General features: G+C 43.6%; 1 protein-coding gene across 2 annotated transcripts in view; it reads right to left on the bottom strand.

The window, feature by feature from the left end:
- The window catches only part of SFMBT2 (Scm like with four mbt domains 2), a 108,036-nt gene that overhangs the window by 75,063 nt on the left and 6,503 nt on the right, over positions 1-26,470 (bottom strand). Inside the window, exons 2-4 of one of the 2 annotated variants that reach the window (XM_068670082.1) lie at positions 20,430-20,599; positions 15,282-15,376; positions 11,836-12,076 (exon numbers count right to left, since the gene is read on the bottom strand). In XM_068670082.1, the coding sequence (XP_068526183.1) occupies positions 11,836-12,076; positions 15,282-15,376; positions 20,430-20,535 (442 nt within the window). In that variant the 5' untranslated portion in view covers positions 20,536-20,599. Of the gene's footprint in view, positions 1-11,835; positions 12,077-15,281; positions 15,377-20,429; positions 20,600-26,470 lie in introns of those variants that run through there. The other variant, XM_068670084.1, reaches the window with a different exon arrangement.

The following is a 26,470-nucleotide window of genomic DNA, read 5'->3' as shown; positions in this document are numbered from 1 at the left end:
TTGCTGTATGCATGCACCTCATGAGCGACCTTGGAGATGCCACTAGCCAAGTGTAGGAAGGGATGCTCTGTTGAAGACATGACACTGGACACATTGGTTTGTCCTTGCCCTAAATGAGCCCAGAAAATCCCCTGAAGTCCACTCAGCTACAACAGACATTATTTAATCTTCAAGCTGATCAAAAAAAGGTTCACCGAAGGAATGTGTATGCTGACTGCTGTGTGCTCCGGATCAAGTCCCTTGTGCTATTTACCCTTCCCAGCTCCTACAGAAAGTCACCTCCTTCCCTGATACAAAGGCCAAAAACTGTGCCATGCTTACACTATAAATGATAGCTTGGTTGTGTTTTTTTTTTGTCTGCTTGTTTGCTTATTTTTAAGTCCCTACAGATGTCTCCACTTGCAATTAAAATCTGTTGATGATTACATCGCCACATTAACTACCTAAGCCTAGTCTTCCAGTTGAGGTGGCATTTTCACTCCAAAATTGCTCTGGGGGAAGTTATGGGAGACTGGGGAAGGGAAATTAGAAGCAATTACCAAGACAGCCACTTAGACTCTCACAATTCTTATTTTTAAAGAACATTTTATAAAATCCCATTCATCTGGACATTAATTAGGTTGACCATGCCAAAGAGTGCTTTGTTAAGCATGTTATGCTTTCGGGGTTGATTTTTGCACTTTTCTAGGATTTCAGGGCTTCTAGCTCAACAGCTTCAGAGTTCACATACCAGGATGTGTGTGACATTAACACACTGCTGGATGTTAAAAGTTGTGGACTACACAGTCACAAATGAGGTACACGACTTAGGGGCCTCTGCTTGAATAAGAACGTTTCAATCTCTTCAATGACAACTCAACACATCTACAAAAAGAGCTGTTTGGCAGTGAAAATATTCTCATTCATTCTACATTTTCTTCTATATTCATATGGTTTGCAGCAAATAGTGGGGTGATGTCAAATGATGGCTCAACATAAAAGCCCAGTACTTCTAAAACTGACTGTCTCCTCAACCAAAGTTTTATTTAGGAGCCCCATCGGGACCTTAATTGTAAAATAATTTACATGGTTCCATCCCTTGAAACTTAAGTGTCTTGGGGGGAGGATTTTGCTGTTTTATTTCCTTGGAAATACAGTTTCTCATTCAGAGTCATGCTGCAATTACTCTTCTCCTCCCATATCTTTGTTCCTCCAGCACAAACTCGCACGAAATGTCAGGTCCAGAACCAATGGTTTAGTCACAGCAGTGGCTGCAGCGTTATCCCACAGACTGTGACCAGAATTGTGAGCAGAAGGCAAAGCCACAGGATCCCAACTACTTATCTTAAGCCCTCTGAGCATCCTGAATGGTGCTCAAGTCCCATCCAAAAATGCTTTCCTTGCAGGAAGTCAGGAGCCACAGCAGAATTTGGTGCTGCCAACACTTCCAGATAGATCAGTCAACTATTGAAATATTCAGTCACCTATCTGCCAACTGCCTCAGTGCTACTACAGGAAGCCATCAGTCTTATCAAAAGGTGCAACTTTTTGCTCTGTTTTGATCTAGATAAACACAATAACAATTTCCCTAAATAATATTAAAAATAAAAATAATAGTACAGGTCTACATGGGTTTGGACAATCAGAGCTTCCTCCAAAGTTTCTAACAAAACCCCTTTTTTTGCCACAATCCAGAGTTTGGCACATGCTTCATGGGAATCTACTCCATGCAGCCCCAAGGGAAAATTCCAGTTCTCGAGGCTGCCCACTAAAAAAAAAAAAAAAAATAAAAAAAGATTCCAGATCAGTGGCTTTGAACAACAACAATAACAAAAAGCACTTTCTTGTGAGAAAAGCTGAGAAGTGTCCCATTCCATGCACCTGCATTAGGCAAAACGAAAAACCCCAGCACCTCACATGAAGGTGCGTGACAGTGTCCAAGTTTGAGCAGATCCTCAGCTCACTGAGCAGCTCTGTCCACCGATGTCTTCTCAAAGTCAGCTCTACTCTTCTTAGCACCCTTGCTTTTGCCTCCCTACCATGCCTTGTTTGCTCTTTATTTGCATGGTCCAGCTGTGAAAGAATCAATTAGCTGCTGTCCTGCTCTTTTCAAAGGAAAAACAGCTCTCTATAAATCTTATTTGATTTTTAAAGTATTTCAAAGACGTGGAGCACAGTGCTAATATATAACCTTTTCTCCTCCTGGCCACTTGTTGTGACAGTCACCCAATAAAGCAGCAGCACTAGCATGCCTGAGACCCAGCTTTGCCAATAGCCTGAGCTGGAAAAGCATTTCAATCTCTGCATAAATCTGTGCAGCAATAAACCCAATGCAGATGCATGCAAGCCTTGCTGCCCACATGAAGCCAGTCCCCAGAGCACGCATGGCTAGCTCTGGCTCTTTGAGCAGCAAACTGGATGATAAGGGCTCCCAAAACCCAAACAACGCCCACCTGCTTGCATTCAGAAACAAGCACTGTGCTCAAGCGACCTCCCTGCTGGAAAATGAAAACTTCACCAGGGGGACCTCTAACCCTGACAGCCACGGTTGTGGAGGACGGCTGATTCCTCAAGCTGCAGGACAGGGAGAAAGTCAGCCTGTGCTCTCTGCCTTGAAAACCCAGATGCACACCACAGTGGCGGGATGAAAGGAGTCATTCTTTGATATTCAAACACCTTCCTGACAGGAAAACAGGTTACAGGAGAAAACAAGCAGATCCAAGTACAGTGCTGTGTACAGAAATGAACTAATATCAAGCTTGACTGAAAAAGTTGATTAAATTAGTTTAATTTGGAAGCCCAAACAAACCCTGAAGGAGGTTCTTTGTTTATTGCTTTTTACCGGCAGCATGCGTTACTGAAGAAGCACCATGTGGGCATGAAATATTTATTCATTAAATCTTTCATAAAGCTCCACGCTATCAGTTTCACTCAGGATATATTTATAACTTGTCAAAGTCCACAAAAAACACTGCTTTTCTTTCCCCCCCTACTCAACATCCATCCCCCTCCAGACTGTTTATGAAAGGATCAGGTTTGCAGTTTTCATTGCAGTAAGCGCACTCCTCAGCTCCACTGCTGCTTGTACACAAGGCACTGCTTCTTGAATTGTAACTGGATAGCTGCAGTTAAAATAATTCAGCCTTCCCTGTGCCACCCAAAAGGGACTGCTACATGCTGCAAAGCACCCTGCTGATTTATTGCACCCGCAGCAATAGATGGAAATAGAAGTCAGGCCAGCTAAGAGACACATGCTCAGAGATTCCCCTTCCAGGAGATGCGTGCACAGTTTTAGATGCAAGGAGGGGTGAAGCCTGCCCAGCTCAGCATCAGACAGGTGACAGGTTGAACAGGAAATTGCTGAGGAAGGGCACAAAGCTATGTAGGGATTGCCTGACAAACCCACTCACTAGTCAGGCAGAAAGCACCTGTAAAAAAAAAAAACATTTATTTTGCATCAAGAATGAGGACACTGCAAAGAGTATTTTCCTTTTCCCTCTCCGAGACCCTGACTGTCCTGGGACAGAAAGTCCACCCAAACAAGAGAAAAGGAGTCAGAAACTGCATTCATTTCAGCATTGGTGTGTCTGAGTCATTTGTTATCAAATCTCACTCCATCAGTAGATCCCCTGCTCGAACCCTTCCTTGGCTGCCAGCCAAACTACAGATTAAACCCATGCTCCGAGTTGGGCTAATAACACACAAGGATAAACAGTGCCATAGGATCCTCAATGTTAGCTGTAAAGCGATGTAATATCATTTTACTGTATTTTTACTGACTACACATCTCAGTGCAGCACAGAAATGAGGATAGGCTACATTTAGAAATCCAAATAAGTGTACTTTACATCTGTAAGTGTGCAAAAATCCAGGATCTGCATTAGGACTGTGCAGGGATAATTGCATTAATAAAACTCGTCTCTAAAAAATTGCACCAATAGTTAGTCTGGACATAGGCCAGGCCTATTTTTCCCATAAAATCCTAAACAATAAAAAGAGCAGGGTGAACTGCAGGGTCCTGTGCAGGTCTCATGGCCTCAGTCACTGTGCGCATCCCTGCCTTGTTGGACCATGGGCTGCCTGGTCAGGCCTGCTCCCATTTCTCTTACTCCATTTGTTTGTGAGAATAAATAAATATAAATACACCATAAGCACACATCATTGTCCCTGGAAACTAGGCCTGCTGGAAGTGTTTCTGCTGAAACAGCTTCTTGCTGGAAAATTAGGTTTTGATTAAAGCGTGTTCTTTTCTCGCCTTTAATAACCAGAGCCTCTTTCAAGTACCATCTCTGCCTTTTTTTAATTTTTGCTGGAAACCTAAACCACCTCCTGTGACTTGGGTTTTCAAGTGCCTGGTCCTCAGCAGGGGCTGGGTTCCCCAAACACAACAGCATCTCATGGGGCAGGAGGAGAATTCATCTCAGGATGCCTTCACAAGGAGAGGCCTAGCTAGAGTCTAGCCAAGGCAAAAGGGCAAGGAGGGACCAGCCCCCACGTCCAAACCCCATAAGGCACTTCTGCAATTCAAAACAACATTTGGGGCATTTAATCCCAGAAACAGCTGTTCTGATATTTTGGGAGGAGCGGGAAACAGTGACTTCTTCCAAAGGAAAATACTGAGGAGAAGAAAGCAAAGGCTTTGTAAAGGAGGAAAACCCACCTTTTCTAAGTCAGAGGGACCAAAAATTCAATAGAGAAGTACAAAGATTGACCTCAGCTGATGGGGTTTCACCCTAAGAGAAATATTCCTCTCTGCAGAGAGCCTGACAGCACCCCACCCTAAAACCCACACACCTAAACTACAGGGACATTGCAGAGCCAAGGCTGGGAGCCTCACAGGAGGGGTCTTCCCTAAGGACCACCTTCACCACACTCCTGAAAAACTTCAAACAAAATAATATATGCTTAATCAAGTATTTATTTCCCCCCCTCAGTAGCCTGCATCACCACAGCCCAAAGCTAAGGCCAGAGCAGCACAGACCTCATTTCTCACTCGGTGTTTCTTTGTCCAAGTCTCACAGCAGAAATACCAGGAAAAATCATTTACTCCCAAGCCCACCTTACAAACCAGCCTGCACTTCATCCCTACAAGGTTCTCTGCAACTCTGCCTCTAGACCTGAAAAATCATATTAAAAAGAAAATCAAATAATAATAAAAAGGTTGACTTCAAATAATCAAATAAAAAAAAAAAAAGTTGACTCCAGCCCCGCAGATCTGGAGATGCTCAGAAACCCTACATTTAATGAAATCAACAACTCACATGCTTCGCAAGGCCTGTCCCACTGGCCATTCTGTGCCACATTTGCACAGTAGTTCAATGATTACTTACGTTCCCATAAGACACACGGGGACCTATTATGCTTGGTTTACCCCAGAAGGGCCTCATTTGGCAATATGAAGTCTCTCAAAAGTAACTAAAGCCAACACCACGTGCAAAAGATTTGCAGCTCCACACAGTAGCAAAAAGACTATTTTTGTGATCAAGACAACATTATCCTGACACCGCACGAGAAATGGGCTAACTCTTGAATTTTCACACCCCAGACTGAGCCATCTGACTCTTGTCAAGGAAGGGAAGGAAAAACTCCCGTGGGTGCTGTAATGAAAATATTTTCTTCTCAGGAGCCAGAATGCAAGGGGCTGAGTGGGGCCGGCGGGGAGATGCTGAGCCAGGATGCGCTCCAGTGATCTCCAGCTGCTGCAAGCTCCCAAGAGGCAATGGAGGCAACTGACACCCTTCCACTAGGGCAAATTTCAGCCCAAACACCCTCAACTCTTCAGCCAAGGCTAGCATTATATTTACCTCCCTATCTCTTCTCCCTTCTGCCATCATTAGGAGAGCAAAGAAAAAAATAATGTTATTTTTTTACATGCTCATTAAGTATGATCTGCTAAATGTTCTATGCCAATGCATAAAGCTGCCTACTATGCTAATAGAATATTTAATTGACATTTATTTGCTGACTAGTTATTTATGCTAACGTCACCCCTGCATAATTAATACTCTGCTAAAGTTGACTTGAAAAGCACACATAAAACACTGCACTAAGAGTCATTTGCAGTGTTTAAAATAAAGAAATCCTGCAATCTATTTACATTAGGTTAGTCTAAATTTGGTTTTGATGGAATAAGAGGATAAAGACTAAGCAAGTTGTTGTTTTTTTTAAATCTATACACTACTTTAGAAATATCCACAGTCTTTCACAGTACAACCTGCCAAAGAAGATTTCCGAGTTTCATTTCACTTGGCTCGAGGGCCCGGTTCTTAGCGGATGTAAAACAGCATAAGCTCAGTGAATGCCTACTGATTTTCTCCAGCCTCGAGCTCTTAGGAAGTAATATTTCAGGTGAGCCTTCAATGAAAGAGGTAAAGCAGAGCCAGATCTGCTCTCAATTATACCAGTTGAAAAGCAAACTCATCTCAGATAAGTCAGAGGAGGCGAGCCAACTCCTCAGAAAGATAAAGGAAGTCCGCCCTGCCCATCTGATCCCTCTACTTGCACTATAATCACTGAGCTGCAGGCACAGTCTAAGTTTTATTTCCTCTGGGATGAGATTACCAGGGGAAAGTTGGCTTCAGCTGTAAAAAAACATCCATGATCGCCTTTTCTGAGAGCAGTTCTGAAGGCCCGTACCTATTTGCAGAAATGTTACCTCTGTCACCCTGAAGACCCTACGGACAAGCTTTCTGAACACAAGTGACATCCAAAAATGGGGTTTAAAGGCAAGTGGCAGGGCCACATCTCCACCACTACCCACCAGCCTCAAAGTGTCCTACAGAAAAGCATTCGGTGCCCATAGGGCTTCTTGCATGACACCGAATCCACACATTGAACACAAACTGACTACTCAAAACTTGCTTTTCTCTTTTTTTTTCTGCCTCGCCATCACCCCTTGCTGTTCTTTCCATGCCCTGTGCCCTATTTTGTCTCAATTCCATTATTTTCCATTGTATCCCAAACCTGGTGTCTGTTCTAACCATTACACCCATTGATTATTTCACTTGAACTCTAACAAAAGGGGAAAAATGGCTCAGACGTAATTTATTTCTTTAATCTATGTATTCATCTAGCCCACATGTTGCACACAAATGGGCTGTTCAATACCACAGATCACCTTCTGTCTGTGTAGAAACCAGTAAGCCATCATGCCATGAGTACTACCATTGCCAAACAGATCCACTTCTCCCCTTGCTCACACCAAAGATCTCAAAGAGCAGGACTTAGCTTTTTGATAGACTCATATGACTAAAAAAAGAAAAGGCTATTAAGATTCCCATCTGAAACCTGGAATCTGAAATTAGACCTCTCTATCAGTCCACAGCAGGACTGAGGTAGGCTACATGTCACAGTACAAAATGTCAACCTAAATGGGAATACAGTTGTCATTTGAAGGCAACCCAGTTTTGTGTGTCACAAAAGTTTTATCTAATTTTTAATCCATACCCTGCCCACAATGCAACCCAGCACTTGAAATCTGAGTGAAATTTTCCTCCTTTTGCCTCAATTTAATATAAAAGTTAACCTGACCTGAGCAGCGTACAAACACCTATTTCAAAGTGACCAAATGGTGGTATTTGCCTTCACAGAGTAAAGTGTTCAGCACTCTCTGGCATATTTTCCCTGGTGGAGCTCAGCACCATGCAAGAAGGATTCATTACATCCTAGGATTAGGCCTTTGAGTTTTCATTCTTCTTATATTGGTGTAATGGAGAAGTAGAGGCTGCTTTCCTACACAGAACAATCGATCATTGTGATCGCTGTATCCATGGCTAGATGGTTTTCTGAAGTTTTCCCATCTCCACCAGTTCATTGTAAAACCAGCACATAGACCTGGTTCTCTCGCTGTTGTATTCCTTTACATCTCCAGCCTCCTCTGCCTCCTGGTTTACACTGCAAGCAGACGAGATCACTGTGAGGATCCACACTCTGAAATGCCCTATTTGAATTTCCATCTGTCAATAACGCTAAAGCAAAACCACTGCAGCAATTACATGTGTACACAATAATCTTGTCGTCCAGTGTTTTTAGCGCATCCCAGAATGCATTAAGATAGTGCCAGGAGAGATTCAGCTCTGTTGGCTCAGCTGTAAACCTGCAATCTGTACAAAAACACCCAAGTGTCAATCAAAAGACGTTCCTGCTCTCTGCATGTTTCACAATGCATAATTTAGCTACTACGCTTGTCAGGTTCTCCATGCTGCTCTTCTACCCGATGGTGAATGCGTTCATGAACCCAACTGTCATCAACAAAGGAAAACAGCACATGGAAATAACAGGCTAAAGGAGGCGAGAGACCTCTTTTTCTTTCTCTGTTGAGGGAATTACGAGTAAGGGAAAGTTTAGATAGACTTAAATTTTTAATGCTCAGTGAGTAAGACATCCCAAGGGATGAAGGATATGAAACAACAACCGCATCGGCTCTGTGCTGAGGAGGAGGATGGTGCTTGGTAAAACACATGAAGCAATGAAGGAGCTGTCTCTGCTTCCATACAGGTCACTATAATGGGGCAATTTTAACTAACCAATGGAAGGTCTACTTTACATCCCGCACCTACAGTGCAGAAGCCAAATCCCACCTTCCCACCACATTCCTGCCACTGTCAACAAACTCTGAAGCACATCACTCTTCCTCAAATGAATTATAGTTATTGAAGGGCCCTGCCAGAAAGGATGAAAATTTCAGACTCAACTACATTAGGCAGTACCTACCCCACTGGTTTACCCCACGGTTAATACGCAATAAAAAAGAAATCTCTGTCCCAGGACGTGACTTTAGAGCTGATCAGTGCCAAAGCTACAGACCATAAGGACAGCTTCACACGTGCCTCAGCTAGTTCATGAATAAACATCCAATTCATTCAAATGAGTTCTATATTAACTAATTTAAATAATTTTCATTTTGCTTTGAATGGTAAACAGATCTATTCTGCCAGGATAGTTGAGTTTGCAATTCAAATTACACACCGATTTGTAATGAGAAAAATATAATTAATGGCAAAGCTTGAAGTAACTACAATTTTACTCCTTTGATTTCCTGCAGGGAAGGGGGATGGAGGGTGAAGCTTGCAGGCACATGCACACTCACACTGTCCTTTGATATGCCAATACATTTTATTACAAACTGAAGCATTTGGGCCTCAGCCCTATTTTAGTGCATTATACCATAATGTCAGGGGAGGACATAACATGACTTGACATTATCCTTGCAGGCACCATGATGCAAAACTAACGTCATCCAATAAATAATAATGCAACAGTCTGTAAATTAAACGACTTCCTTCTATCAGGATCATAAACAATAATTATTTGGCAGCTGCCCCTTAAAAGCTCTGTATGCGCTGAACATTAAATCAAGCTCTATTGATTTGGTAAACTGAACCAGACTGCTTTTTTTTTCCATCTCTCTTCCATCTATTGAAATTCTCCATCCTCTCACTTGTACCAGCGCTGTCTGGCATCGCATTTACAAGACTCACACTGATCAGTCCTATCTGCTTCCTAAGCAGAAACAAAGTATTGTACCAGTGATAGTATTTTGCCCGCTAAGCAACTCCTTCTTGGCAGATATGCCTTTGGCTCTTGATTAAAAACAAATTGTAACAACAGGTAACTGGCCCTGCCCATTCTGTTTGTATGGTCTTGCCAACAGATACCCTCATTGTGATCAATATGTGCAGAACTGGGCCCCTGGGAAACAAGACCACGCAATTCAGAGCTGCCTTTTATTTCTTCAGAAGGTTTGACAACAAAGTAGTGTGCAATGCTAAACTGGCAGAAAACCTCAGTGGAGTTTATTGGGAATGACAGTTTCTTTTTTATCAAGGCAAGGTCTGATCTTTCAGGTTTTACTAGGTAAAACTCTCGGGACTGTAGTGAAGTTCAGTTCATTAAGATACAGTCATCGATCAGCAAAACAATTAAGCACAGGACGAACTTCAGACATCTGCATAGAATGAAGTCCAGTACTCATAAGCTACTTTCCAAAGCTGGCCAGAGCTCAGCTCTCCCTACAGCAGACAAGAGGCACTCCTGAACACCCAGCCTCCTCCTTGTACTGCCCCCATGGGAGCTACAATCTTTTCAAAGCCCACCTTTGACCACAGGCCAAATCCCTTGAGCAAACACACAGAGGAGCTCTGTGATTTATGAATGCATTTAGGACCTCCCTCTTTTCCAACTGATGGAAGTCCTAAAGGCTCAGCTGTTCCGAGGTGTTTTAGATGTCTCATTCCAAAACACAGCTCAAGCTCTTAAATGCTTACATCTTATGGTGAGGGAAAAACAAAACAAAACAAACAAACAACAAAACAAAAAACACACACACAAAAAGCAGGAAAGTTTCCCAGATTTAATACTCTGGCATACGGTTACATCACCTGGACAGAAGAGAAAGGAGCCATCACACACTCCAGATTTGCGGTCACTCAAGCAAAACAGTTTACATGAAGTAGCCACAGCCCAAAGAGCAGACTAACATTTTCATGAAAAGCAGTATGCCTCCAGTTATGAAACAATCATTATTTTCTATTACAACAGTCGATAAAATCTTTTACCCCTTGACCCTGGCATTTTGAGATTTAGTTTATGGCATTGTACACCCTTCTGGTAACACTGATTACAATCCACATAATAAAAGGCAGTTTAAGACACTAATAAAATTAAAAAATTAACCCCTCTTACATCATTTGACTTATTCCTAAACCAACAGATTTCTCTGACATATTTTTTTGTTGTTGTTGCTGTTGTTTTTTAAGCAATCAATTTTCTGTTTATTGAAAAGGCAGTCAGATCCGAACAAAAAGATAACAGTTCAGCTCAGAGTTCAGCATATGCAAGGCAGGAGTGAGCCTGTTTCTGCTCTAATCCATAGACTACAGCTCACTTCCAGAGGAATTGAGGCAACAGCTACACCAGAAGTCAAGCGTGACACACAAATGGTACATATACTTTTTCAACGGTCGTGTGAACAGCAAGTAGAAGAATGACTTCGGCAGGCAGAATTCTTAAACGAGACTTTTCTCAAACACATTCACAAGCCGGAGGCTAAACATTCATCTCTTCTTCCCCCAGCCCAGAATAAACTGGATGTACAGAGGGAATACATATGAGCAACGGTGACAAGAATACCTCTGCTTGGAGCTACGTAGTGGTAAGAATGCACAGCTGTTCTGTTGCTGTCCACAGCAAAAATGAACAAACAAATAAACCCACCACATTATTTTTCTTAAACATTGCGGATTAAACGTATTATTAAAAAACTGTTCCACATGGAACTTACAGCTCTTGTATTCAGCTTTTTGCACCAAAAAGCAGAGAATCAGGACACACCCTCACTTATGCTGACCAAATTTTGCTATCTTTATTGATGTGTATCTACCATTGGAATTAAAGAATCTGGCAAAAGAAGGCTTTAAACTTCCAGGGCAAAATATTTGAACGCACAGCCAACTTCTGAATTTGGTTACACCCAAATATCTTGTTAATTCTAGTTTGTCCTCACCCAGAATTTAGTCCTTCCTTTCTGCTCTCACGGAAAGTCATGGCTTGGCAATTTAGTAATGCATTTCATAGTTAAGCTAACCTCATCCAGAAGCTTCTTCTCTTCTTACCAGCATGGCAAAAACTCCTGGAGGCTGACTGGCAAATTGAATTACCCACTGACCTATGGAGACACGGCCATGAACTGCCATACAATTTCAGTGGAATCCCATCACCCAACACCAGTTGTTGGTGTTGCATCATTCAACACCACCCCAACACCACCCAACAAGCATCTGGAGCACTTGTTCCACGTTGACTGGAAGTCTGGAGACTAACCATCAGCACGGCTCTAGCAAAACACACAGAACTCACCATCCGGAGGCATCAGGACCTTATTATTCTGCGTACACCAGCCAACAGGGTGAAGGTCTGCTGTCATTACGTCACACCAGAAATCCGCCCTGCGGTCATCTCCATAGCCGCAGTAACGAAGCAACAAGAGCTGTCCACATGTTGTAATGATCGTAGCCACCCAGTACGTGTCCGGATTGCTCTTGTTGGCCACTTCTAATTTCATCCCTGGTTGGAAACTGCTTTGAAGGCTGATTTCAACCTTACAGAATGAGAAAGGCATCGTGTTACTTTTTCTTCTTTGCAGGCAGACTCCCTGTCTGACTAAGCAAGCCAACACTGCCACTAAAGACCAGGTCTGGGATAGTACATGAGTTGATTGGGCTCCCTAATACAACCACCTCCTTCCCAGTCTGCCCAGGATCATGCCTACTTCACTAGTACATACCCCGTCATGAAAGGTCCCATGTACTCCAAAGGGGCTCACCAGCAGTGTCAACCTCAGGTGCATCACATTTAGGAGAGGGCTGGTAGCTGCCTTAGCATCATCAATCTTTACATAATGCTTGGGAGAAAGGTGGGTCACCCTACTGAGGTTACATTTCCCACCCCACAGCTCCATCAGGCAAATGACAGGATGCGTGCAAGGTAGAACAGGCAGGCACTGAGCACCTCTGGGAGTTAGGTCCAGCTGTAATAATTAGTCATATAACAACACTGAGGCACCTCTTGATGTATGACACGCATCACAGGCTGAACGCTGTGCCAAGCAGACCGAGGAGAGCATTTCCACTAAATCCATGCCCAGCAGCTCAAAGCACAGCCAATTCACTCTCCCAGCACCTTGGTAAAGAAGGCAGGATCCACGGCTGAAAGAAACAACTGGCTTGGGATCACTGTCCTGCCCTTTGATGGACAGATCACTTCCATTCATCTCAGCAGTGACAGGTCACAAATAATTTGCCCACAGACACTGGAGGCACCACTGCATCTCTTAGAGCACATCTCTCAGACCCTGAACGGACTGATAGGGGCACATCGAAATCAATCTTCCAAGGGCCAGTGGGGTGTCTCGAGCTGCTGTTGGTACAGAAGAGGTAGATACTGGTCCACTGTTTGCAATGCCAGCTTTGTCTTCAGAAGTCCATCCAAAATTGAGCCTGTGACTCCCTATGAGATGCTTAAGGATGGATTCTCAAACATTTCTAAGTACATTATCTCCTACAGAGAGATTTTACAATCTGGTTTAAGCCTGTCTCTGATTTAGTTCTCATTTACATGACAGGTTAAAATGCCTCTTCTGCTCACAGAGATAAATGTATTACAGTCTACATAGCCACCTGCAGATTCATACTTCAGGTTGCCAAGCTGAAGAAAAGAAAAAGAAAAAAGAAAACTGAGTTCCTCTGGAATATCTAGCACTGCCTCACCCACCCCACTCCAGTTTATGACATGAATGGTGGCCAGCCAAAGCCATATATTATTTGCAGATTATAACACTACACATGCTTTTAATTATGTAGACACTTTCATCAGCATCAATGCCTGAGTCAGAACAGCTGAGGTTGGAAGGGACCTCTGGAGATCATCTAAGATTGAGAAAAATCTGTGAAATTTACTAGTTTAGTCATAAGACAGGATTTAGCTCTTGCGATGCTCAGGGTCCTCAAGAATAATCCAGGATACATGGCCATTTGTGGTGTCTCTCCTTGCTCTCATCTAGAGTAAGGACCAAAGCAGTATTCTAGAGGCAAGAGACTTGTGACTGGAACTCACACAAACTGGGGACAAAACAATCAAATCTTCTTTGAGGGCCTTCCAGTTCCTGGACAACCAATTTTTTGGAGGATGAAGTTCCAGACTGTGAAGCACAGACACCAAGGATAATTCCCAGCATAAACTTACATCACATCAACTGTCCCAGGTGTGGAATACCACAATCAGCAGGCTGCAACAAGCATCTCCATGCACCTAAAGAAATCCATAAGGACTTCACGAAGCACAGAACTTCAACCTGGCTCCAGTATTTGGGTAAGGGCTCAGAGCAGAACCCTGAGACAAGATGCTCTTTCCAGACATCCACTGGACCAAAGATAAACTACAATAAAACTTCACCATTGTCCTGTAATTCTCCAGTACAGAAAATTATGGTCCTTCATCCTGCAATACTCTAGTGTGGTTAAAATGAAAGCAAAATAAGTAATGGAGGATTGTATGACTTTTTTTTTTTCAGATGTTGATAGGAGAGAGAGGCTTTTCATCACTGCTGTTCCTTACTTCCTCAAAAAAAAAAATCAAGAAGGCACCTGAAGACAAAGGTAACTTAATAACATGAAGGCAGTCATCAAAATGGAAACTAATCCTAAAGTAGCAACAGATTCTTTGAGGAACTTCCTTCTCACTGCACCACAACTACACAGCTCTCAAAAAATGTCTCTGCCGGTAACCAGACTCAGTTTAAGGGAGCTGAGAGCATCACAGCTAAAAGCCCTCTCTTTCCTGCTTAAGATGCCCACATCCTCCTGAGCATTCATGCATGCCTTCAACTATGATGAACCTGTGCATCAATTTCAGTTCTGTCCATGTCCTTGTGTAAAGGCAGGCTATGAACAGCACACGGGTGGGCTGAGCAGAAGAGGTTAGACAACTGGATGTAGATGGAGAAACTGGTCCCATACAATGAGATCTTTGAATGCAATGGGCTCTGCTTGAAGACTCCTTCTTCAAAGCGTGCTCCAATCTTCTCCATCAGTCAAAATTTCAGAAACTGTGGATACTACTTCTGCTAACATGGACCAGAGGAACAGACCTTGCTGTAACTACCAGGGCATATCCAGGACTCCTTCATGTCTGCACAAGCCACATTCACCCAGAAGGGTAATCTGGCCAAGCGTTTGGCTCCCACACTACTGAGGCAGCATCTCCAGGAAGGAGGCTGCAAGATTGTTATTCTATTCAGTGGCTTCCTATGGGCCATGCTGGACTCTAGTGCTGAGTGAGCCTGCTAGTCAGTAAATCACACATTGAGAGGACACCTTCAGATAAATCAAGCAGTCTTCTGAGATCAAGCTCTATGAGTTGTGATGGATAGCAATAAAACAAAAAGGAAAAGGAGAAACAGTGGAATATAAAAAAAACATATGTACATTATAAACATTATAAAAATATGAGTATTATAGAGCAACATAAACCTTGATCAATGACCAATCTGAACCCAGGGCAGATGACAGAGTGCCCTGAGTTGTGACTGCAGTCAGTGCGTGCAAACTGATGTCACCTAACACAAGCTAGAGTGCCAGGAGCTGCACAAGGCAGCACTCAGCTTTGTTCCCATGCAGGCTGTCACATCCTCAGAGGGCCAAATCCTGCCCCAAATGGTCAGATCCCACTTCAGTTGGCCAGGAACCCCCTGAAAACCAGAAGAGGGAGAATGCTCAATGCTCACGAGGCACAGCCAAAGCACGTACGTGTTTGAAGGAGGTGTGGGGAGCGGCACTGGCTCCTGTTTCTTCCAGGAACTCATCCCAGTTGAAGTCTGCATCCTCAATGCTGGAGCCCTCATCTGCTCAAAAGAAAAAAAAAAAAAAAACAATAAAAAGAAAAAAGAAAAAAAAGAAAAAATAGAAAGAATGGAAAGCAGCTTACAACACAGCCAAAGAAGGCAAAAGTTATGTCAGAGAGTTCGGGGTGAGAATAGCAACCAATATAAACGTCAACACAAGGAAACACAGAAAGTTTGTTTAAAGATCTGTGCTTAGCCAGTCTGACCAGCTCTTACTGCACTTTCAGCAGATTTGGGGACTTCAGCAGCCACCACTGTGAGACCAGAAGTCACTCTGCTTTCACAGCAGCAGCGGAACAACCTCACCATAGTGCAACAGGGACTTGTGCCTTTGCCACAGGGGCACTGGCTGCCTATCCACTATCTCCAGGGTGTAATGGCCCAGCCTTGGGATCCCCAGGACTATTAATTACAGCAGCTTCCTGGTGATAATATTAGGAGTTGCTTCTGTTGGCCGAACAGCCCACAGAGCAAATACCCCAACCCTTGTGACTGTGGAGCCCCAGTTTCAGTGCTGCCACCCTATCTGTCCCTGCTCAGCCTCCCTCTGTCCCAATACATCAGCCAAGACCTCCATGGGACCATTGTCCCAGGGCTACAGCTGCTTTCCCCCTAAACCTCCTGCACCACTCACAAAACTGCTCCCTGCATTTCTCCTTGTCCCATTTCAGATTTGGGGTTCTGTATCATTCCTCCCCCATCCACACCATTGGCCCACACATGATCCTTCCCCATGGCAAAGGAGCTGATTTTACTGCTCTTTCTTTTTCTGCATCCACGCCAAGCAGAGCAGAGCTGAGGCCTCAAACCATCACCAAAACACACACAGCAATAATTAAAAATAAATCTTCCTTCACTTACAGAAAAATCAGCCAAATCTGATTGTTTTCATTTTGTTCCCAGGCAATCTCGCAAACCCAGTTTCATCCCCAGAGCAAAAATATTTACAGTCTAGCAATGAGCCCTTCACAATAAGCATTTATCAGGCAAACTCTGTGAGACCCTTACCTGCCCAAACATTCATCAGCATGGTCATGATGTAATTAAAGTGACTCATGACAAACTGAATTAAGAAACCTCCCCAGACAGTTTTATGAAGAAAACAGCAGGATTAATTTATTGCAATTATTGCTACAGGTCTCCAGTTTTCAGGACTAGAAAATTATATTGTGCAATAGGAATCTCTCTTCATTAAAAGGGGAAGAAATAGGTTTTATTTGCTGCCCATGGAGCCAGACATATATATGCAAGGGGAAAAAAATGTATTGGAGGAGGGGTTTTGAGTCAGAGCTGGCAGAGGGTGAAAGATTTGTCTGGGAGTTCAAAGACGAGTGCTGAGCCATCATCACCCTTAAACACTGCACTCTGCTGCATCAAGCCTAAGGTCTGACTCCTTACTGCAAACTCAATTAACCTGCTTAAGTATGAAGATGTAAATCAACATTTACTCCCATGATAAGGTGGCTACCAGATGAGTTTTCAACTCAGCTGGACAAGAAATAGCCCAACCCCATGATAACGATCTGGAATCAGACAAATTCAATGTAGAATAAGGGATGGGCTTTGTTTCGTGTAGTGTGATCGTTGCAAAAACCTCCAGGCAGAGAAACTGTCCCTGTTTGAGATAGTGGACCTAAAATGAGGGCCCTGTTCATTCTTGGCTGAAAGACAAGTCACAGCTTAGCCACGAGGTAGGAACTTGGTGCAAAAAATTGCTGAGACTTTCTCTCTTCTATAACATGCAGGCAGACAACTTTGCTGATCAGGGAAATCCTTCAGCCTCAAAGTCTGTAACCCTGTGGAGTTAATGTTTTAGAGGAGAGCCAGGTCCAAAGATTTCAAAGGCTAGGACTCTACAAAACAGTATCAGAGTCCGTGAGTAGATGGTTAGCAGATCTGGTTGTCCATGCAAGTCTTAAAATTACTTCTACGTTTAAGCAACTTTCTCCCCTGAGCACCACCAATCCCAGTCCCACTAAGTCTATTATTTATTACTTATAATCTATTATTGTATTACTATATCTGATGTGAAAAAGTGAAGGCAAAAAGTTAAAAGCCCATCTCCTAAAAGCACATCCCCTCTGCCTGGTTGCTCCCTGCTTTTGCATCCATCTGAGCCTGTGGTACTCGAATGGGCTGCTCAACAACTGCAAGGACAGATCCTGAGGACATCTCCAGGTCATCCCAGGGCTCTCTCCCGCTGAGCTATTTCTTGTTCAAAGCATGAGACATTTCTCTCAGCCTATGATGCTCTCTGTATGTTCCCAGTTTTCATTCCTTCTTTTTGTTCTAACTTTCTGAGGGAGTCCATGCAAGTTTCTCCTTTTCTCCATCCATCCTAAATATTCTTATGGAAGGAGTAATTACCACAGAGCAGAATTTTCAAGCAGTTCAGTATATACATCTTCAGCCCATTCAGGGAGCGATGTCTCCAGGGCGACAAAATCTTCTCCAGAATTTGGCAACAGTAAGTTAATTATGTTAGCATTACAGATGCTAGTTACGGATGCAACAAGTCTTTTACAATCTTATCACCCATGACCTACTCTGCCACGTGCCAACACAGAGCATCACTCACCCTGCTGCTCCCACAGCCTCACCAGCAGGCTCATTCACATGCAGTCCAGCAAAACTCCCAACATCTGTTTTCAAAATCAGCCAGATCTCTCCTTCCTAAACCCAAACAGAGAGGCTCAAGCCCTGGCAGTGCTATTCCCCCAGTGATGAGAGATGCAGCCTTCCCTCTCCATCAATCCATTTCTCTCCAGTCTGACTCCTCTACAATGTTTTATCTGCAGACTTTATCAGGAAATTACTTTTAAAAGGTCTGTAAAAATAATGTCAGAGAATTCATTTATCACGGCATCAGTGTTTTATTTTCCCTCATTTTACCACACAGGATTGTGAAGGGACTGCAAGCTTCCTTTTTTACTTTTTATTTTCTATTTTATTTGTTTAATAGCTTCTGTTCCCTTTTAGAAATCTGGCAGGGGGTCGTTCAGAGCAGACACATCATAGCCCTGGGGTCAGAGCAGCCCAAGAAACATGGGGTTACACCCCTAATCCCGTCCACGTGTGCATTAATGGGACTGTACACAACTCTCCTCGTCCATCACAACACCCCTACCGATGAGGAGCACAAGACAGCCTTCGTCAACCTCTCTCATGTTTCTGGAGATCCCTGATTAAAAGGCAGACATGGAAAGGCAAAGTCCTTCCTAACAAATGACAGTGGTAACAGTGCCCACTTGAGAATCCATTATCCAAAGCGATTATCTGTTCGTCCCTTCCCACGTCACAGGCTCCAACAACGAAAGTCCTGGCTGTGCTGCAGAGATCCCCACAAGATGACAAAGTTGGCATTAGGCCTATTTTACATATCAACTCCCTTTCCAATTACTGGTGCTTAGGCCCAGTGCTCTTTTTTAATGAGAGAGTCAAGGCTGGCTAGCCTACAATACGGTGATGTATAAACAAGCCTAGGATGGCAAATAAAATCAACCAGTCATTATCTCTGAGCCTCTCAATGGCTTTAAAATGCTCTGCGGTCCTCCATGCATTGACATGATAAAAATGCAACTATTCCAGCTGTTATCAGCCTCTCAGGACGTCTGGCTACAGGAAGTAAAGGGAATAAAAGACCCCAAACCTGTGGCTCCAGAAGCACAGATTTTTACCTGAAGGAGAACAATTTTGGAAATGTAAAAGGTTTGTGGCAAAATTGTTAAACCATCTTATTTACAGGCACATAGATGCATTTGTGATGTTGGTCACTCACAAAGAACTGAAAGGCAAAATGATTCAGCAATTAGGTGAGGGCTTGGGGCCAGTGGGGAAATCCTGATCAACAACAAACCTCCTGAATGGTCATGGGAGTGTCACCAAGATCCTTAACCTCAAAGACATCCAGGAACCACAGGTCATTCCAAAACTAACGTCTACAGTTGGCCAACTGCATCTCACCCTGGAGGATCCCACCTCTTTCCCATGGATATAAATGGATCCAGTGGTGACAAAAAGCTGCAGGTGTCCACTCTGGAAATGTCTGAATTAGGGCACATCCATCACACCTTGAGATGGGGATCCATCTCACGCAGGCAACTAGGATCAAGATGTTCCTGTATGCTCCAACCAGGGTTACTTTTATTTATCCTCGTTGGGGAAAAAGCAGGCAGCTCCTATGGTGACTCAACCCAAAGGCAACCCAGCACTAATGTTAAAACAGGATGAATTGCTTTCTGGAACTACATCTCCCTCTTCACTGGTGATGACTAGATTTTTTTATTTATTTTTTTAAAGTGTCTTAAGGCATCTCAGCTCCAGATTCAGCTGTTAAACTTCAGGTGATGCTCAGCAGTCATCTCCACGTGACATCCTAGGGAAGTGGGGCTCTCTTTCACATCTATAGAGAACCCAAGGCAGTACTTGGGTTCTTACCTAAACTAACATAAGTGTCCTGTTTCTTTCAGGTGGGATGAATTTTAACACACTCCCCCAGATTTCTGGGGTGCTAAGGGAGAAACAGTGAGAACTGGACCTAAGGCAGAGCTTTGGAGCTTGACTTGAGCACAGGGCTACCAACGGAGCACAAGACAGCACCACCTGAGAGAACAGATGCAAAAGGCACTGAAGGGAAAGCATGCAGAGTTTGAAAGCTTTCACCCCACCACTGCATTTGAGGAGTGTTGAATCAATGATTCACCACTGGTGAGGGCACTTATTTGTATGTAAGGACAGGAAAAACACAATATGGTGTCCTGGGAAAGGTTTTCCACTGCTTTTTATTTAAAATTGGAGTAACTGATATGCACTGTAGAAAAGATCCAGTAGAAAAAAAACTGAAATCTCCAACCCCATCAGCCATGGATCCACTTTAGCACTCCACAATATGGGACACATAGTATTGTCCAACCCACAAATCTCAAAAAAGGCCATCAAGCCATTCAACCACCCCTAATGGTCCCCTGGTAACACGACTGCCCTCACCCCTACTGGTGGTCAGCTGGAGGGCTGTGACCATGTAGGTAGCCCGTGATGGTAAAGGAGAGCTCACCTGAATCAAACTGCTCCTGGTCGCCGTTGGCTGGGCTCTGACCCTTCTCTGGGGAGAGATTCTGGGTCTCTTGCATGGTGGCGATGAAGGACGCCCTTGTGTCCATGGTTCAGAAGAAGAGTCCTTCCCTTCCTAATTCATCCTGCAGCAGGGAGTTCCTAGAGCACAAACTAAATAAAAAAGAAACAACGGGTGATTTGTTCTGCCTACACCAACTCTCAGCCTTTCCTAAGGAGCTTCAAGTTATTTTGTGTTGATCGTAACCCTTCAATCCTGCTTCCTCATCCAAGATGAAGCTATTGTTGAATGAGGAGCCACAGCAGAGGACGCTTCCCTTAGTGGCAATAATCACTGCGATAACAGAGATGACAGTGTGGTAATAAGCAACATCCACAATACTCAACACAAAGGATTCACCTCCCCAAGTTCAGTCCAGCTCCCTGTGTTGCCAACTGAGAGATAAGGACATGCCCATAACGTGGCACAAGCCTTGCCCAAAAAGGCACCTGAGTAAGGCCAGCTCAGCTCAGCCCTCCTCCAACAAGTTTAGCCCATGGCTTCCAATTTCTTTTGATGGCTAACACTGTGTGAGCTATATCTCATTTCATAAATACTCAGATTTCTGAAGGGGGAGATTTACATAAAAGAAGCAGAGGAAACAATAAACGGACAATAATTGGGAGAGACTGGAAAAAACTCTAGAAAATTAAGTTAAACATGTCTAATGGAGATACCAGAATGAAATAGTACTAGCCACAACTGGTTTTTAATGAAGGCTGATCTACGGGAACTGCAGCAGTTAGTACCCCCCAAGGTAGCAAATATTAACTCAGGTGTAGTTTGGGTCATGTTGGCAGAAGGGAATCTTCTTGAAGAAATTAACATAGTAAAAATAGAATAAAAACACAGAGATGAAAAATGATATGAGAAAGGAAATACAGACTGACTAGATCTTGAATCAGATACCAGACTAAATGAGAACTGTATTTCCAGCAAGAGCAAGCCACCAGACAAGCAATACCCAGAGAAACACCTTTAGGAGTAGATTAAAAAAAAAAAAAAAAAAAAAAAGAACTCCAAAGTGAGCTTTTCAGTAAAACTCACCAAGATGGTGATGAATTACAAGGTGTCAAAGGAGGGCTGAAAAAGAGAAACCAAGAGCGTGGGTTATGGGCACAGAGGGAACCAGCTATTCACACAGATACGCTAAAGTGAAGACAGATGGTAAGGAAGGTGTGTGTCCAGAATATAGGATGTGGAGGACGGGTCCTGCTTATTAGTGAATGCCTCCAATACCTGCATGAAAGCGAGGACTATGCTGGCAGCACCAACATCAAATGACTGCAAGAAGCATGACTAAAAGTAAGAAAATAGTTAACTGCCAGAGGCCAGGCAAAGCACGAGGTAATAAGAGTGTAAAAATATTATGGGATTTTTTTCCAACTTTTACCGCTCGGGAAGCATATTCAGGAAGACCAGATACAGTGGTTATAAAATAGAAAGAATGAGAGCGGTTTGTTGTAGGTTTTTCATTCCCAGTTTTTAAGGTTACTCCAATGAAAAATGTGAGGGGAAAAATGACATGTATGAGCAGTTACAGCACAAACTGACAAGGATGAGGAGCATGTAAAATGTAAGTGTAACACCTGTTAACTGCTGGTTGGAGTGGTCACAACAGCAATTAAACCACACTAAAGCCGCGTGTGCTTCGGAAAGCATCACTGATAGCTGCAGATTACCAAGGAAGGTGGTTTGGCCAAAGTTAGATTTCCATCAGTGATCTGTGTGCCTCAACCTAAAGGAACCTACTAATGAATGAATGAATGAATGAATGAATAAATAAATAAATAAATAAATAAATGAGATTATAAACCTATTCAGTGCAATATATTTGCTGGTCTCTTTGCAAAGTGCTTAGTATACTTGGAGCACACCATAAATAATAATGATCACTTCCCCATTGCGATGGCCACTACAGCACTTTATCTTTATTCTTTGTTGACATGAGACTTGCTAATGAATTAAGTGTTTTATATACTATGAGTATTTTGAGTGCAGCTATCCTCAAAACATATATATCACTCATCCCCAGTGTATATTAACTTTCAATTAACCATGAAACAAGAAGCAATCAGTCTACTGAAAGTCAAAAATCACTTCTCCTTCAGTAGAGAATACTTCCGTAAATATCATTAATAATAAATTGGTTAAGTATCAGGATTTTACATCAAGCTTGTTAAATACGAGAGGAGGGGAACTGTCAGCAGAAATGAAACCTTGGGCAGATTAGGCAGTTTTCATTTTTGCCTAGGACCAGGCAGTGACGGAAGGTAATCTGGGTCTATTAGAAAAAAGTAAAATAAAATAAAGGACGGTGAGATCAATCTAAACACAACAGATCAATCATCTTAAACAGAACTCAAGGGTACCAGTACAAATACCCAGAAGAAAGATAAGCCGTTTGATAGCATAGTTAAACCTTGTAACGTTCCCATGACGCTGATAGGACAAAGTTATGAACTTAAAGAAAGCTGAAGGTGTCCATCCAGACAATGCCCCAGATCCATGAGAAGGGACTACTCCTCTGCCTGGGAATTTCTCCATCAGAAGTGGGAAATGGATGGGAAAAGCAGCAGGAAGCTGCCCGAGTGGCTGCAGCACGGCTGGGATTGATCCTCAGCAGCCACGTCTGAGCTTAATTAAATGGGAGCAATGCAGAATCTCAGACAAATTCAGCAATGTCATTGACATTTTTGTTGGTTTAATTCTACTTTAACATTTTTTTTTCTTTAAGCTATGGATAACTTTCTGGTTTTGAGATGTCTCATTGAGAGTATCCATGTTCCAAGAGAACTGGATCTGCCTGAGGCTATGGTTTATCTTCTTATTTTGGGAATAACTAGTTCATAGTTCGTGGTAGGAGCGTGCTTGAGTGTCCTCCCAACACCATAAAACAAGACTGTGCAAACACAAGCTCCAAGATAGCCCTGAGCCTGAGTTGATACAACTAACTAGCAAAGAAAGCTGACATAGGGTATTAATTTTTCTCTTCTTATTAATTGCTGCTAATTAACACTTCAAACGGAGTCCCTAGCCATACTGTTAACAGCAGCATGCTGACCTGCCTGCCACCACCACCACCAAACAAGCACCACACGCTGCCCTTCGCTGATTTCCATCCATCCAAAGAAACACGTTTCCCAAATTAAGGACCACGAGAAAATCAGGGGATGCGAAACTACAGCAAAAGATCTCAAGGTGACACTACATCAGGCAGGAACAGAAGGAAAGGGATTACAAAATGCAACTGAAAGAGGGAGGAGGGAAAAAAGCCCCTGGTTGTAGATCCCTTGTTCACTGTGTTTGCACAGTGGTGGTTCGAACCGATCCGATGCTTCCCCCACACAGCTCCCATTCCCCTGGTATTTAATTCACATCCAGACTTTTAATTCACAGGCAGGAAGAGCCAGCCAATATAAAAAAGAATCTCTTTTATTTGCTTCTTCCCACGGCTGTCAGTCTTAGCCGCATCATTATCTCAAACATGCTGCCTTGTCATCTCTATCAATATTGGCTCTTTGAATAAGTGCTGGCGTTGGCTTTCTCACACCATTTTACATTTCTTGTCCCGTGTGCTCTACCCTGTTTTTCCTTCCTTTGGAATAAGACCCTGTAGGGAGAGGTCTGCATACACACACACAAATCCAGCACCTTTGGGTTCTCCCTTGGAATTACTCCTGAAAAACTCACCCTCCCCCTTCAACACATGCATGGTTAATAGGGCCTGACATAAAAGAGGTAGGCTGCTGGAACAGAGGATGCAAAAGAGATCCTACATCCTTGAAACTTCCTATCTGGGTAATTTATGTCCATCACTTTACGCCAACGTACTGCTGAGTCCTGAATGGAGGAGAAGCACCAACCCCACTACTTGGTGTCCCTGGGCTCACTGCATTTCCAGAGCTCGACCCTAGATATGCTGGTGGGATTTCTTTTACCTAGACGCTCCTTTACAGCTAACCAAGAGAAACCTGCTCAGGGCAACTTGCGGGGCTGAAGCGAGACAACCTAAGCTTGCACCATACCACCAGCCCTGGGGAGGGTCTCTGTGCTGGCACAGCACCTGCTAAGATTTTAGATATCTACATTTGCCAGCAAGCAAACTGAAGGAACCAAACAACACAAGTTCTGCACTCACGGTGAACTCAGCCCTGCGTGATTAGGTCTAGGATGCAGGCAAGTTGATCACCTCAGGATTGATCTTGAATCAGGCAGGCTCTTCCCCCTCCATCCCCCCCTTAGGTGACCACAAAGGCACCTTGTGACCCATGGGACACAGTATGAGACCAGTCATCACCCAGCAGTCAGGGCAAACAGGAATCAAGTCAATCCCCAGCCCACCCTAAAGCATTCTCCTCCACAGCATCCCTTTTGAAGGACTTACCCTTTATTAGGTGTCTGACCCAGTACTGAGCTCCCTTCCCTGCTAGCCTGGAGACACACATGTCCCAGTGGATCCCAGCCCCAGTAAGTGCTGGGCTCAGCCTCCCCAGTAGCCACACTGTAGATCTCAACACACAACCTCTACTTTTTACAGCTCAGGTCAAGTCAGCAATGCTTTCTGCCAGGTCTAAAAGTCTGGATGTGCAGTCTTTTCCTTAAACAATGCAGGTGACCTTTTTCAAAGCTCAGAGACCACCTCCAAAAGCACGCAGGGCGATCAATGCGGTCTCCAGCTTCCCCCAAAAAGCCATCTCACAGGCAATGCTGCAAATCTCCCGTTTCATTTAACACAACGATGCCCACGACTAAAACCATGCCTGAGAAGAAAGCCTGCTCCTCTAGGCAGAGGTCCCTAAATAAAACCATACTTCATGCAGGATTGCTAGTGGCAGCCTGCCACAATATTTACACCCCCCGAGCATCGGCACAATGTGAACGGAGGCTCGTTCAGAAGGGCTATTGAACACATCAAGGAGCAGCTTTCACCTCCCAGAGAAAGAGCCTGTCTCTCTTCCCAGACAAAGTACCAGTTGGAAACCTTTTGAGGATCACTTCTTCCAAATTCCTGTCCTTTCATTTATTTATTTATTAATTTGAGCTCTCCCCTCGCCCAATGTTTTCATTTATATCAAGTGGCAATTTCTCCTTCACGTTGAATACCCCACAGGACTTGATTAGGGGCACATCGCTGCTTTGAACAGCGCTGTGTTGGTGTAAATATACTCTAAGGTGGAAGAAACAAATTTCACCTAATCCAGAGAACCTTAAATGTTCAAAAAATACAAATATGTAACAGAAGAGAATAATCTGCTTTCCATGTTCTTGGTGAATAGAACAGGAAGGTTTGGGTTTAAACTACAGGAGGAGGCATTTGGTATGGGCACAAGAAATAAAATCATTAATAATGAATTTGGTGAGGAAGTGGAATAGACTGTGGGAAGGACACAGGGCTCCCCTGATCTTTCTAGAGGCAGGTCTTGGAACAGCTATTCCTGCACTAGGGTTAGAGATGGTCTGCACAAGCCCTGGAGGTCCCTCCAGCCCTCCTACCCCAGCCACTCAATAGGGCTGATCTTTCTGCTCTATCAAGCAGGGTGGTTTTTTTTTTTTGGTTTTGTTTTTTGTTTTGTTTTGTTTGTTTGTTTTTGGTTTGGTTTGTTTTTTTGCACCTGTATCATTTGTGCGCTAGCAAAGAAAATAGAACGGTTAACCCTGGAGGGAAAAAATGCAAAAATGGGAAAACAGAAGAACAATCAGAGCAGGGAAGGTCCAGATTTGGCATCCTGAAAGGGAAGAAGGATGGGAATCAAACTCTCTGCAGACACACGCTCAAAAAGGGATTATGTGGGGTGCTGACAGGCCTCTGTAACTGAGCAGGTCTTTGCACTCCTCTGTCCTTGCCCTGCTGCCAAATGCCTCGCACTTTCAGGCTGATGGAGACAGACCTGTTTCACTAGGCGATTTTATCCTCCTCCTCACCCGGCACACCATGGACTCCAGGATATGCATGGAGATAAATAGCAGCGAGATAAGATGAC

The sequence above is a fragment of the Anas acuta genome, chromosome 1, assembly GCF_963932015.1.
Source record: "Anas acuta chromosome 1, bAnaAcu1.1, whole genome shotgun sequence".
In the NCBI taxonomy this organism is placed as follows: domain Eukaryota; kingdom Metazoa; phylum Chordata; class Aves; order Anseriformes; family Anatidae; genus Anas; species Anas acuta.
Note: the sequence above shows the minus strand (reverse complement) of the source record. Positions and strands in the feature narration are given on the sequence as shown.